General features: G+C 36.1%; 1 protein-coding gene across 3 annotated transcripts in view; it reads left to right on the plus strand.

Moving 5' to 3' along the window:
- VPS50 (VPS50 subunit of EARP/GARPII complex) overlaps positions 1–14,164 on the plus strand; it is a 93,423-nt gene that overhangs the window by 66,451 nt on the left and 12,808 nt on the right. Inside the window, exons 21-23 of one of the 3 annotated variants that reach the window (XM_037383888.1) lie at positions 1,692–1,813; positions 2,779–2,835; positions 5,709–5,789. In XM_037383888.1, coding sequence (XP_037239785.1) covers positions 1,692–1,813; positions 2,779–2,835; positions 5,709–5,789 — 260 coding nt within the window. Of the gene's footprint in view, positions 1–1,691; positions 1,814–2,778; positions 2,836–5,708; positions 5,791–14,164 lie in introns of those variants that run through there. The other 2 variants (XM_037383889.1, XM_037383890.1) reach the window with 2 other exon arrangements.

The following is a 14,164-nucleotide window of genomic DNA, read 5'->3' on the forward strand; positions in this document are numbered from 1 at the left end:
TTCCCTTTTGGAAGACAGAATTTTTAAAATCTGCTTTTCAATTTGTTCATAATGCTGTGGTTCAAAACATTAATAAGTAAGCACAGAATTAACAGTTGGGCTAAACTGCCAAATACTAAGTATTGCAGCCTGTGTCAAATCTGAAAAATAACAAAATACATGCTTGTGTGTGTTAGCAAACTGGGACACAGATGGACAGTATTCAAACAGGGAGTCTAAGCTAGGTAGAAACCTGGAAGGTAGCAATGTCAGGTTATTAGTTTCACAATAGTGCTATATTATCTTACCAGGTATGTAGTTGTATCAAATTAATGTTATCTTTACTGACCTACACAAGTCATTGCTTAAAAAAAATAATAAAATCAAATAACTCCACGTGATACTAAATGCTAATTTTATTTGTTACTCAATTTCTTTCCCTGAAACAACATTTTCTGTATCTCTCTTGATAGTAAATTACTTTGCTGGGCACACCATTAACTTGAAAAATAGTGTTGTTGACTACAGGGAAAAAAATATTTTAGCACCCTTATGTAATTTTTTCCAACCTGTCACATCAAAACATGTCTGGAATATGACAGTTTGTTAAATGATCCGCTGTATCCTGTATGCTGGGTGGACTACATTTATATTTTGGTTTAAAAATTGCTGTCTGTTACTATAATAACCCAAAGCTTATTATATATTATTTAGTTTTTAAGATACTAATAGGGCAAGTGGTACGTCGTTTTTGAGCTAGCCAGCAGGAAATGTAGGAAATATCAGGGTTTTCATTAAGTATGCTGCTTGTATGACCCTATGAAAAGAGCCATGCCTTATACTGAATACAAAATAACTAAAAACTATAGGCCCTGTGAACTAGACTTGTAGGGAAAAATTTCTTTCTGAGTTAAATCCAGTTTGACTCAGATAACATAGATGAAGGTCCTGAGGTTTGTTTGGTTTTTGTTTGTTTGGTGTTTTTTTTCCTTTTTCCTTTTTCCCCAAGTTAAATGTGCAACCACAGAGAACAGTAAGGAAGAGAAGGAATTATTCTTCTCTCTGGAGTGCCAGGGTCCTGGTACCCTCCTTTTCTGTCAGTCTGTCCCTCTAGAAACATTTCAAACATAAGTCTTAAAACTATTTGGGTTTCTTACCCCAGGATAAAAAGGAAGGAGAGCCAGAAATGCTACGTCACTGATGTGAATTACATTATTCCTACAGTTGTTAGGTAAAATCTGGTCTTGGGCATATAATTTTTATACTGTGCTTTTCTGTTGTTTTGAAAATATCCGTATGTGCATATATAAACACACACTAATGCATAAAATCTTCATTGGCTGTATATATCTCTTATTGGAGACTACTTTAGGAGATTTTTATTTTTTTGGCTAAATCAAGCTGAAACTTGTAGAGGATTCAGAACGTTGTGTATTTTGAATTTGGTACCAGAAGGCCAAGAATGGTTCAAGACATTTTGATATGGATTAATATCCACATTTGGAGGAGTCTGGAGGCATTTGTGGTGTCTTAGTCATCATATTTAGCTTTGGTTTTAAACCTCCTAGTTTCTAAAATATTACTAAGTTGTTCTTAATCAATATTCAGGGCTAAATAATAAAATTTGTAAAGCTGGTTTTGAATTTGTCAAACTCAGCTCTGTCTTTGTAGCGCTTGTGCTGAGGAAACTGATCTTGTGTTTCATTTTTAAGGGAAGTACATGCAGATGATGAATATTCTGAAACCAATTGCATTTGATGTGATCCACTTCATGTCCCAGCTCTTCGATTATTATCTGTATGCAGTCTATACATTTTTTGGCCGAAATGACACGGTAGGTAGAAACATTATTCATTTCCAGTTATCACTGTGTATGCAGAATGAGAATAGAGAAGAGAGAAGAGACTTCTACTTAAAGTACTACCTAATATGTAATCCCCCAAAAAAATTAGTGGCAACAGAATGCATTTGAATGCAGGAGTAAGAAAAACCTGATTAGATCAGCAATAAAGGGAATAAGTACTGGGAGCACCATTATCGCTGGGACATGAATCCTATTATGTTTTGAATAGATTCTGTAATCTTTTCCAGCAGTATTTTGAAAGGGAGGTAAGATAGCGTGAAATACCTAAAAGTAGTGGCAGAAAGTGGGGCGCAAAGGAGCAGTCTGCAGGTGGTTTGGAGCCCTGAGAGTCTCAGGTGATTGAATTTTCCTACATGTATTTCTCTGACTTGAATAAGAATAGCAAAAGGAAGAGGAGAAGGGAACCATGAAAGTTAAGCAGTAGCTTAGATTTAAGAGGTTTGAAATACACTTTCAGATCTAGTATTCTTCTGTCAAATTAATTGCATTAATGAAAACAAGTTTGAGGGTTTTTGTGAGTGGTCTTGTAGTTGAAGTAAATGCTTGTTGGCAGTGTCTGTACATATCAAGACAATTCTGTTGAAAGTTGATCTGAAGCATTTATGAAAAGCTGCATGTAAAAACAATTTTCTCCTCTCTTGGCCCCTAAATTACTCCACAAGTAATAATATCATGGGGTTCCAAATTCATCATCATCTGTTGGCAAATTGTAACGGATTTTCAGACTCAGCATATGGTTCTAAATGGTTTTGAGCTGTTCTCTTTGGCAGAACAAACATATTTGCAGTTTGTTTGTGTTTAGAAGATGGGTGGTGTTTCTTTTGTTTGTTTGTTAAAACAATTGATTTCCATTGACTTAGTCAGCTGCTGTGGTACTCACATTGTGTTGCATTTATTTTTATGGTTTTTGCATCTCTCATTTTATGTTTTTAAAGCCCATACAGAGTTCCTCACTCTCTACTTCTAACAGAGAACAGCACAGTGCTAGGCAGGTAAACATTATAGCAGATGGGTGGTAAAATTGTGATGTTTTTGTAGAGTGCCTAATTTTTGTTTTGACAGATGATTTTCCATAGGAAACATAATGCTTACAAAGGGTCTATGAATGTAATAAACCCTCTTGTAATGCTGCTTGAATGTCCTCACTCCCCGTAGTGGTCATAAACCTTTAGAAAGTAGAGATGGGTTGTGGTATGTGATTTTATTTTTATTTACAAAATAGCATCAAATGGGATTCTTAAAAAAATTCTGGTAATATAACTTCCTTAAATGGTTGAAATTCTTTGTGAATATTGTGCTTGTGTTGTATGCTAAGTTAGTATGCACGTAAGGAGAGTGATTAATTGTACAGAGTTCAGTGAAAACCAAGGATTTAAAATACACATGTTGAGTTTTGTGTCAGGTCCTGATGCTAAGTCATTGCTCTTTCCGGACCTCTGTAGAATGATTATCCTATGTCGTCAGTATTTGGCTTTCTTCACTGCCAAAAGTTGCACACCATTTTAATAAGAATTGCTCTTTGAAAACCTTTTTAATTTGTGGGATGCAAGTTAAGGCTGCCTTTTCTCCTTATCTCGAATTGTGGAGCAACCTAACATGAAGTTAAAAGAATTGACTATGTTTAGTATCTGCTCACTCAAGGGTAAGACATTCATGAACATGTCACATAGCACTCTTCCTTAGCAGAATAAATTTGAGGTGGTTTAATATTTTTTTTCATAAGACATAATTTGTAAACCAATGACCATTTTAATGGAAAACACTTTTTTTAAGTGTAAGGGGTTATGTAGAATTGGTGATGAGTAAAATCATTCTGTAAATTGTCTAATGTGGCTTACTAGGTCATCAATTTGTGGGATTTAATTGTCTACTATTTTGCAAGCAAAGCACTGATGAGTGACATGCTCAGTGTGAAGTCATGTGGAAGAGTGCTGAAAGCAATCTTTTTGGGGTTTTATTTGTTTGTTTGTTCAGTTTTTCCCTCCCCTTACACATATGGATGCTCAATTCTGACTTCAGTCTGTAACTGGTTGCCTGATAAATCTGAAGTTCTTGATGTGCTGTGTTTCATGGGAATTTAACTTTGTTTTTACATTCCTTTTCATTCAGTATGTTTCAAATGTGAAATTTGTCATTTTTAAACAAAGAAATATATCATTACAGAATAAGTGAGTGAAAGTTACTGATAGCTATTGAAAGTAATTGAAAGGCAGAAAGAGAAAGAATTAATGGCACATTGTGTGCTGTGTAGTTTTGATGGTGCAGGTGCAAGTTTCTTAAAATTAATGGTTGAAACTTGCAAATATACTTTTAAATATATATATGTGTACACTTTTTTTTTTTTCCTTTAAGCAGGCTTTTTTTCTGTTTGTTCTTAACTAACAGGAAGAACAGCCAGTCTTAGTTTTGCAGTCGTTATGGCCATATCTTGAAAAACTACTGTATGAAGTTAAGGAGGAAAAAAAGATAATTTGGAAAATTAAGGATGTGTTTCTTAAAGGGAAAAAAGGTTGTGTTGGTTTTTTTTTCTACCCATATACCTGCAAAATGAAAGGCAGTTCAGAACTGATATTTCTACAGTAAAAATGTGAGGAAAAATACTAAATAATTATTGTAAAAAATCTTACTTCATCTGTGGAAAAACAAAGGAGTGAACACTTCTATCACACATGGACTCTAGGATAGTGATTTATGTCTCCCAGATCAGATTCTAGATTCCAACAGAGTGTACTTCCAGTGGGAATTCAGCTCAGATGTAAATTTTCATTGAATATATAGGAGGTTTGGGGCAGATAGACAACATCTTAAGTCAGAAACATTAGATGCGCTAAATGGGGACCTAAATTATACTGGTTTGTATTTAAAAGGAGCAAAGATGACATGAACTTCTAACAGTTCCTTCCCTGATTTAGTGCACTGAAAGGCAGTTTCTATATATAGAAAAATATATATCTCTATATTGTCAATATATAATATCGACTTATATATCATCTATATTATATTATATCATATATTATCTATATATAGTCTAATAATACAGTATGCAACAGTGCTTTAAATATTGTTCAGTGAATTGCCTTTTGGTGCGAATCACATACCAGAATTGTGTTCAAATACTTCCAGGCTCCTGACATAAATGTGAGCCTCTTAGCTGTCACATTTCCACTTCCTTTGTTGTGTTGGTTTGTTCTTTGGGTTTTTTTTATTTAAAAGTAGAAGATAAGTAGCTATAATAATTATGCATGTTCCATCAGAGCCTCAGCTGGTATAATGCATTGCATTTGCCAGGAAATCAGTGTAGCTATATTGATTTATCCCAGTTAAACATCTGCTCCATAATACTTCTTGAGCGATGGACGTGAAGATGGCACATTTCTCAGCTAGATCTTTATAAGCATTAAATAATAATGACTTTTATAAAAATCAATGGATAGAATTTTACATATGCAAGTTAGATATTTAATAAGGAATTACAAGAAATTTTGTAGCTTGAGAGAGAAGTCAAGACAATTTGACTTGGATGTGGTGTGCGTGCAAGTCTTAATGGGGGCATCGTGGTGCGCCATTCTGGGCATATCACCCAAATGAGAAAATCTAGTCTTGCACCCAAATACAGTATTGTAACAATAAAGGATACTGGTTGTTTGTTGGTGCAAATGGTAAGCTGTCATCTTCATGAAAGGTACTTGGATCTCTGTTCACACTGGTGCAGTGTTGAGTGCCATCACCTCTGTTGATTTTCTTTTCATTTTGTAGGGTTGTGAATTGTAGCTCTTGTTTACAAACTGAAGTTTTGCTGTATCACTGTAAAGTTTAAACCAATGAATTTTCCTTTCCCAGCTTAAATAGACTGTATTTCTTCCAGTTTGAATCGACAGGACTGGGCCTCAGTAGCAGCAGATTGCGCACCACACTGAACAGAATCCAGGAGAGTCTGATTGATCTGGTAAGTACCTGGATTTTGTTAATGCTCAGTGTAATAGAGGTGGTGTAAGAAATTTAGGAATTGTATTTCATTGTGGCTTTCAGATTTTTATCTCTCTTTGTATTCAGTGTCTGTAATGACAAAGACTTAGTTTTGTGGCGTATCATGATGTAGGTATCATCGTTTATAAAAAAGACCTCAAAACCAACACAATAGATGACTCATTTTTCTTCAGTAAAATAGCAAAACATTAAGCCATCCTGAAGGTCACTCACCTTACAAGACAATAGAAGTAGTATACTAAATCCTTTGTTAAGTTATTTCTGAATTGTGGGGAAATTTCCCTGACCTATTTTATAGATTATATCCTGTTGGTCACTTCATGAGGTATTTTTCAAAATGTGAAAAGTAAATATAGTGTGAGTGTCAAACTGGTAATCGATTATTGTCCTTCACATCACATAACAAAGGGTAAACAGGAGATTACAAATAGATTTTGTGGATTCAACTGAGCAGGAGAGTTTATAAAGAAATATTGCTAAGAACTACACAAAAAAATGGAAATTTGAAATTCTTTCTTTCCACCTAACTATAAAACCCTTGAGACACTATGAAGAAATGTCCTAAGAGTATCATAAACAGCTTGTATAGTAGTTAATACCATGGATGCTGCAGGAAGGATATATTTTCTAAGGCTTCTACCTTAGAAAGAAGACAGATGTTCTACTCTGACTTTCACGGGGATTTGGCACTCCACATTATTGTACTTCATGCCTTTTTTAATTATTTGAAGTACTATACCAAATCCTAAGCTGTTTGAGAGAACCTTCTTAGAGGATTTTGGAGCCATTTCTTATAGAGTCAGTAGAGGGAGCATAAGGCACTAATAACCCCAGGCGGCTTTTAATAAAACAGGAAAAGGCTACTCATTTTGATACTCACCTCAAAGGCAGTGTATTCAGACAGAAAAATTAATTCTAGGAAGATGTTGCAAATGAATCAGTTAAAGATTATGGAAAATGGCAAGCTATGGTGGGAATTTTTTAAACTTACTCTTTAGTCACCGTTCCTCACAGTGCTTTACAGCCTTGAATTTTTTTTATCAGTCAAATTAATTTTAAAACAATAATTTCTAGGAGTAAATTGGAAAAATAACAACACTTCTTCTTCCTCAGTCATTTAACAGTGCTGTTATAGTTCATGTGTCAATTGAAATTAATAGCAGTGTTCCATGCAAGATTTGAAAGGAGGAAGAAATCTTAGCTGACTGCTATTAACTTAAAGGCATTCTGTGAATTTTATTAGTATCTTGTGAACTATGCTGGTCCCATACTATGAATGGAAATTTTTCGACTTTTTTTCTTACCCAGAAGACTTTGATTCATGAGGATTTTGATTGTTTGCTTATTTCGAAGAGTTTGTGAAAGTCAAGATAAACTTTACTGTGTCAAATGGGTATTTTTCATGATTGTATGGACTGTTTTGGACTACTCTCAAAATTCTCCTCTCATCTTAGATTATTCTAAATTACTTTCTGAAAATATTCATGTTTGTGTTGTGTGGCTCTGCCTCATGCCCTGTTGGGAATTTTGGGTTTTTTGCATTGTCTTCTATACATGGTATCTTTATTAAGGGCTATCATTTCTGTTACGTTTCAGTTCCTGATGGCAGCATCTTTCAGTGTTTTATTTTTGTAGAGATTGTCTGAATCTGATAGTTCTGAATCTATGACTAAGGCTCTGCCCTAATTGCATGTAGATCAGAACACTTCCTTTAAACTGTCAGTGCTTGTGAAGGTTGAGCTCTCTGATCTATGTCAAGACTCCTTAGTAATTTAGACTGGATTATTCCTAGCTTTTCTCTTGGACTTTGTCCGTTCTTTTTTGGGATACCAAGTTGATGAAGGCCTATTACTCATTGTCAGGAGTTAGAGGAATAATTGGAGGATTTAAAGGCCATCTCCTCCAGCTTTTTGTAGACATTCTGTAGTTTCTGTTTGGGATTGAATTAGTGCTGTCTAGTTTATACCAGACAACTTTTCAGGATGCTACTTTTATTATTATTCAGCTGAATTTTAAGCTTTTTTTGTGAAGCAAAAAGGAAAGTGGAAGGGGAATTCCACTTCTGGCAAGGTAAAGTTGAGCTGCACTTAACATTCTTTCTCGCATCTTTGTAGCATCTTCAGTATGAAGAGTATGGAGGTCGCTTGGAGGCGTTTCCTGTAGCTTCTTATGGAGTTGCTCTATTCTAAGTTTATTGCGGTGCAAGAAATGTGTGCAAGAAATGTCTGCCTCTCTAACATATACTGTACTTGCAGTATACTACTAACCGTACCTGAGAGAGAAGTTCAGTCTTGGTTTTCATTTGGACCACTGAGACACAAAGAGTTGGGTTTCTGACTCATGGCCACTGAGCCAAAGGGCTGCAGTTATTTAAAGCGCTTCCTCTCCTCTTCCCTGCATCCCTCCTCATGTATCGCATACCCCCTGCTTCTGCTGGATGGTCCTTGTTCCCTCTGAGCAGTACTTAGCTATAGCTGAATCACTTCTCTGCTGTTTTGCAATCTAATACTTCATAGCAAATCCAACTGTACTTCATAAACTGCAGCAAATCCACCTGCAGTTTAGATTAATGTTTTAGGCTGTGAACATGAAATAGCTGAGATAGGAACATGTGTTCAGTTATGTTAACTTCACCGCAGGGTAATAATGTGACACCTCAGCTGGGATACCTATTATTCAATGTCTGTATGCTGCTCAAAAACGTATATAATAAAAGTAATTATTCTAAACAAAAAAGCTCCAAATAATAAAGAACCACCAAACCTGACCACTTCAGCTGGAAGTAAATGTGCCCTTGCTCCTTGTATTTATGACACAAAACTGTATTTGTAATTTGCATTTTTTTTAATGTGGATGTTTTGTATGACATAATCAAAATGACGATGATGAAGGGACTTAATTCTTTACAAGACTAAGCAAGCATGTTCTTTAGGTGCTACTGCTTTAAATATGCTTCCTGTTTCAAATTGTTATACGAGTAATGAGTTTTTGTCCAGCTATGGCTTTTGTTAATCTCTGCACTGCTAATATAGATGCTGGTTTACATACATTCTGAAATTTCTTTTGTTATAAAAATGAAATAGTTTTAGTTAAAAATAAATAAAAGAGCCCACTGATTAGTGAAACTGTCTTTATTTGCTTTCTTATAGTAAGTTAGGTGGAAGTGGTGGGAGCTTACAGTGATTGAGTAACCAGTTTTCTGTGTCTAAGCTACTTTGCCTTAATGAAATACTTGTGGACTAAGTCAGAAGTATAAAAAAATACAAGCACTTTGAGTATTTGTTTTAAAGTAGATTAGGGTGCAGTTTCCTTTCTGAGAGGTAAGAGGACTGTATGATTCTCAAAAATTCGTTTGGCTACATTGTACTGAACTTCATATATGTATCTGAACTTCATATTCAGCCTTTCCACAGTTAGTACAGAACAGCTTCACTGCTGTACAGCAGCTTCAGAGCTAGTAATTTGAAACCCCTAGAAATAGCACTCTACAAGCTGTTTTTCATTCATACCAGCAGGATGTATTAAAAGGAAAACACAGAAAGATGAGTGAAATGGGGAGGAAGAACTGCTATTGTTTCAGCCTTGCTATAATGCTAAGGTGCCTTTTTGATGAGGCTAAATACATTGAAACAAGTGCCAGTTTCTGAGCTGCCTGTGTCTTCTCACTGACAGTTCCCCTGAGTGGGGTATGTAGAGTTACCTACACACATTTGGTCCTTGTGTTTGTCATTTCTAACAGAAATGTGTTTTTTGCAATAGTAATGATGTTCATATTAGTCCACTGAGACCAGTAAGCCCCCAGGTAGGTATAAGGCATCAGTCGGATTGATGTAGTGTATGATAACTGGTGATTTGGAAGGGAGGCTTCTACTTCGGACTCCTTGCTTTATCTACCTCTAAGCAGCTTCCTTATCTTCATAAAATGTAACGTAGTCATGATACTGCCATTTCCTAAGTGTTGCTTGTGAATGTCCTGTGTATGCAAATAGCTGCTTTGAGCGATACTCCTGCTTCCAAAAATGAGATTTTTGGGGGCAAATAACCATGGAATAGTCATAAATATTTCATTGCAAACTGGCTTGCTCAAGTATTTAGAATGATGTTTGTTAGAGTTACTGTGCCTTACAGCAGTAGAAAATAAATCACTGCAGTGAAGTGTATAAGCATTGCAATGGCATGTACAGAAGAGTAGATGGAAGGAATCACTGGTATAAAGAAGTATTGGTTAATGTATTTTAGATTCTGTCTTTACTTTAGCTTTTGGGCTTTTTCCCCATAAAGTATATGTCTTTTGGCAGAGACAGTAGAGATTGATGGTGCAGAGATGGAAAAACAGATTTTTCAGCTGTTCAAATAAGATAGAGAGCAATGGGAGGAACATTTGGGTTTTTTGTTCTTCATGCCTGACTTTCCAACCTATTTTGGCTTTGATCCTTTGATGCCATGGAATGCTACGGTTCAGTTACGTTAGTCCCAGTTCTGGAAACAATGTCACAGCACAGTCCTGCACTACTTTAGTGGGGACATGTACTGTGTTATGTCCCAGTTTGGCATACCAATGGCAAACTTTGGAGTGGAATTACTTGATGTGGCAGTGCCTAGCACAGGGTGCTGCTCCTAATAGACATAACCAAGCTCCTCACTGAAACGGTAGCTGTGAACTGTGATTCTTGGTGAGGTTTTGTTTGGTTGGAGGTAATTCCTGCAACTTTTACAATCCTTGCTTGGTCTCCTGTCCCTTCAAATGAGGAAAAAAAAAAGAAGGGAAAAAAAAAAAAAGAGAAGACAATTTGTGGGGTTTTTTTTTCTTCCTCTCTTTGAAAAGAGGTGTACAGCAGCATACATAATAGCAATGCTTAAGATAGGTGAATTGCTTGTCAAGGAAAGGGAAGTCTGTGTATTCAAAAGAAAGTTCTGACATGACAAGCATTTTGAAAATATGCTAGGATTTCAGCAGCTTCCTCACCTTATTCATTTAGAGGTCTTTGTACAAGTTGTTTGTTTGTTTGACTATATTGCCTAAGTAGACTGGAATGATTTACTGAAGTTTTCTAGCTTACTTCTTTGAATAAATTTCTGGGTGTTGGCAATTGCTTTGTCTGTCTTTGGGCAGTCACTGAGCCATCTTGTTTTAGTCACTTCAGACTCTTCTTGCTGGGCACCCCAAACTGGGGCTGATTCTTAGTCCCAGAGGACTGCAGGTGTCCACAGAGTCACAGCTGAGCACCTGGGAACCGACAGCAGCTCCTCCTGAAAATCTTCCTTTGGATAAGAAAAATGCCACAGTAAAAATGTGTGGGAGCGGACCAGATTCCCTTACGTGTTTTTGTAAGGGAGTGGTTCAGGTTCCCAGAGGTGTGACAGCGGGTGTGCTTTTCTGTGCTTAATGACTCATTCTCCCAGTTGTCTGTCAGTACACACCGATTCCTGATAAAGGCCTTGTTGCATTAGGTTAGACATGATCGTAAATAAACTTGCTGACTTTGGTAATTTTTTTGTGCAAAAAGTCTGCCATTTAACTTTGAACACTCAGAAATAAATGAAATGCAAAGATGCCAGAAATTTCTGTGCAGATTTTATTGAGCTGTGTTACTAAAGTCAGTAGGAGTGACCCAGCTGAGATCTGGGACATGCTTGTTTTGTGTCAAAGAGCACGGAGGATCCACACACTTGAAACTGGAAATCTCATGCCTACTGCAAGGCAATGCTGATCAGCTCAGCCCTGGGGCAAGTGTGGGGTGTGTGCATTGTAAGTGTTGGAAAGCTTGGGGATCCATTGCATGGCACTTCATAATGCTGTAAAGGTATCACTTGCCTGCAAAGAATTGTAAGTAAACAGAAAATTAATAGCATGGCTTCTCAAGATGGTTTGTTGTTTTGTTTTTAATGATCTGCTCTCTCAACGTGCATTGAGTGGTGAACATTGTGGTAGCTTACGTTGTTTACTTTTGATTTGGTTTCTGAAGAGCTGAGTCAGACCTGCTTTGTAAGATTTGTGCCACTTAGCAAGAAAATACTAATCTTTCAACTTAAAACGTAGTAGGGGTATTGAATACCATTTTTAAACCTTAACATATTTACATGGTATTCAAAAAGTACTGTGAACCTTGAATGCAAGGTACTTTTACAGTTAGCTTTACCTGTCATTTTCAGCATCAAGTTTCAAGAACTATTAAGGATGTGTAAATTTAAGGGGGAGGGAAACAACTTGTTGCTTTCAGTACATTTCTTCTAATTAAAAATTCTTGAATATTAAGCAACTAATTGGAGTTAATTGAGCTACTTTCAGACAGCCTTTGATAACAATAAGGGGTTACGCTTTCTTAGATCAGTTTCTTTTCTTGTACTTTATGCTTATCACATTACAGAAACTATAAATTACAGTTTTAGAAACAGATGATAGAGCTATCCTGTCTTAGGTAAACATTTGGAGTCAGTCTGCTTTTCCTTCTCCATCAGCACACATCAAGTTCTTGGTAGTAGTGTCAGTATGTCAGAGCTGCTGCAGACTGTTCGACTGCCAGAAACTTTTCAGATAGTCTGATTTTTTCCATGCCTTTCGATCATCACTTATTCCTTTAAGATCAGGATTTCTGCAGTAGCATTTAGAAGTATTGCCATTTGCTCATAGCAGAATCAAAACTGAAATTGTTCCTATTGCGTATGTATATTAAATCAAAACAATTCTAAAGCTAAAGTCTTGCACAAAAAGTATTTGGTCAGGAGAAGCTCAGTTTTGAAAAATTGCTGGTTATTAGTGTGATCTGCAGAACACTGTGTGCTGGGGCAAGTTGTGGGGTTTACTGTTTTTTGTTTAAAGTTAGTGAAAGTGGATGATTATAATTAATTGTCAACTATCTCCAACATAAATGGCAGATAATAGGTTATTTTAATTATAAGTTCTTCTGGATAGCTGAAATAAATAGATGTTTTTGAGCTCATGATGAGATCAGGACCCTTAAAAAACATCTCTGCATGTCAAACTTTTGACTTAGATAATTAGCTTAGATATTTTATACTTCTAATTTAGGTAATTAGTTTATAGTCTGTTCTTCCCACTAAGATGGAAGGCTTAACAGAGGTTTGCCACTGGATTCAGCCAAACTATGGCAATGAAAATCTTCTCTTGTTACAGAAGACATATTTTTTGGAGAAGAGATTGAAGGAGAGGCTTATTCCTTACACAGATAGATGTATTCTTTTTTTTCTTCCTATTCATTGAAGAATTTCTTCTTGGGAGTAAAGAATTGAATGCTAAAGAAAAATACCCAACAATTAATCAAACAATGTCACACTCACACTTATTTGATACCTATTTTTTGCTAAGACATACCTTTCTGTTGTAAAAATGGGTTCTAGATGAAATGTAATTCATAGATATCACATAAAGATAATTCCCAAAGCATACATTATAGCTCATACTACTGTTATTAGAAACCCCTAAAGAGGTAAAGCAATCATAAGCCTGCTTTAACACTTCTGTATCCTGATGTTTTCAGGCCGTTATAGCAAAGCAGCTTTTATAAATTATTGCTAGTTGTGTATGCCACTCGTGTAGCATTAGAAACCTCATTCTTTTCCTATGACAGTATGAGGGAGTTAGACTAAGACTAGAATAACTGAATAGAAGAGACCCACTGTCTGCACAGAATGCTGGTTAAGCTGTACAGCTGTACCCACTACAGTTGATTTGGTTATTGTTCAGATAAGTTTGGAGCTTTTGATGAAACCTTTTAGGTGTTTCTGTATTGTTGTTGGTTTTTTAAACACTCTGGGGTTTTATTTTGTTTGGCAAGACAGGAGAAAAGTATCTTGTAGTTTGCATCTGTTTGACTTGTACCTTGAAATCATTTTATCAAATCTGTATTTTGCCCCGTTTGCTTACAAGGATTGTATGTGAGCTGTAATAACTCTTAGATATATCGCAATTCTGCTTTATCGGCAAGACCTGCTACTCTGGTGCAGAGAAAAGCTGAACAAGTTTGTTCTGCTTTGGTATTGCTCTCTGGATGTTTGATGTTGGGTGCTACTATAAGTTCTCAGTGTAACTTGACGCTTGAAATTAAAGTTGGGCTGGCTGCTATGTAATTTCCTGGCTTCTGTTCTCCTCCTCCTCCTCTTGAGATGGAACTTGTTTTGCCCACTTTCAGTTTTAGGAGAATTTACCTGTTCTCCATGTGTACTCAAAGGGAATCTCTGACAACAGATTGTCTTGCAAATTTTCTTGTATTACTGGAAGGGTTAATTTTTAACAAGTCTAGTCCATTGCAAAACATCTCATTTCTTTAAATAGTATGTAGCCTTTTTTCCTGTTCCAGCCTGTATGTTTTGTCC

The sequence above is a fragment of the Falco rusticolus genome, chromosome 4 (genome assembly GCF_015220075.1).
Source record: "Falco rusticolus isolate bFalRus1 chromosome 4, bFalRus1.pri, whole genome shotgun sequence".
Classification (NCBI taxonomy): domain Eukaryota; kingdom Metazoa; phylum Chordata; class Aves; order Falconiformes; family Falconidae; genus Falco; species Falco rusticolus.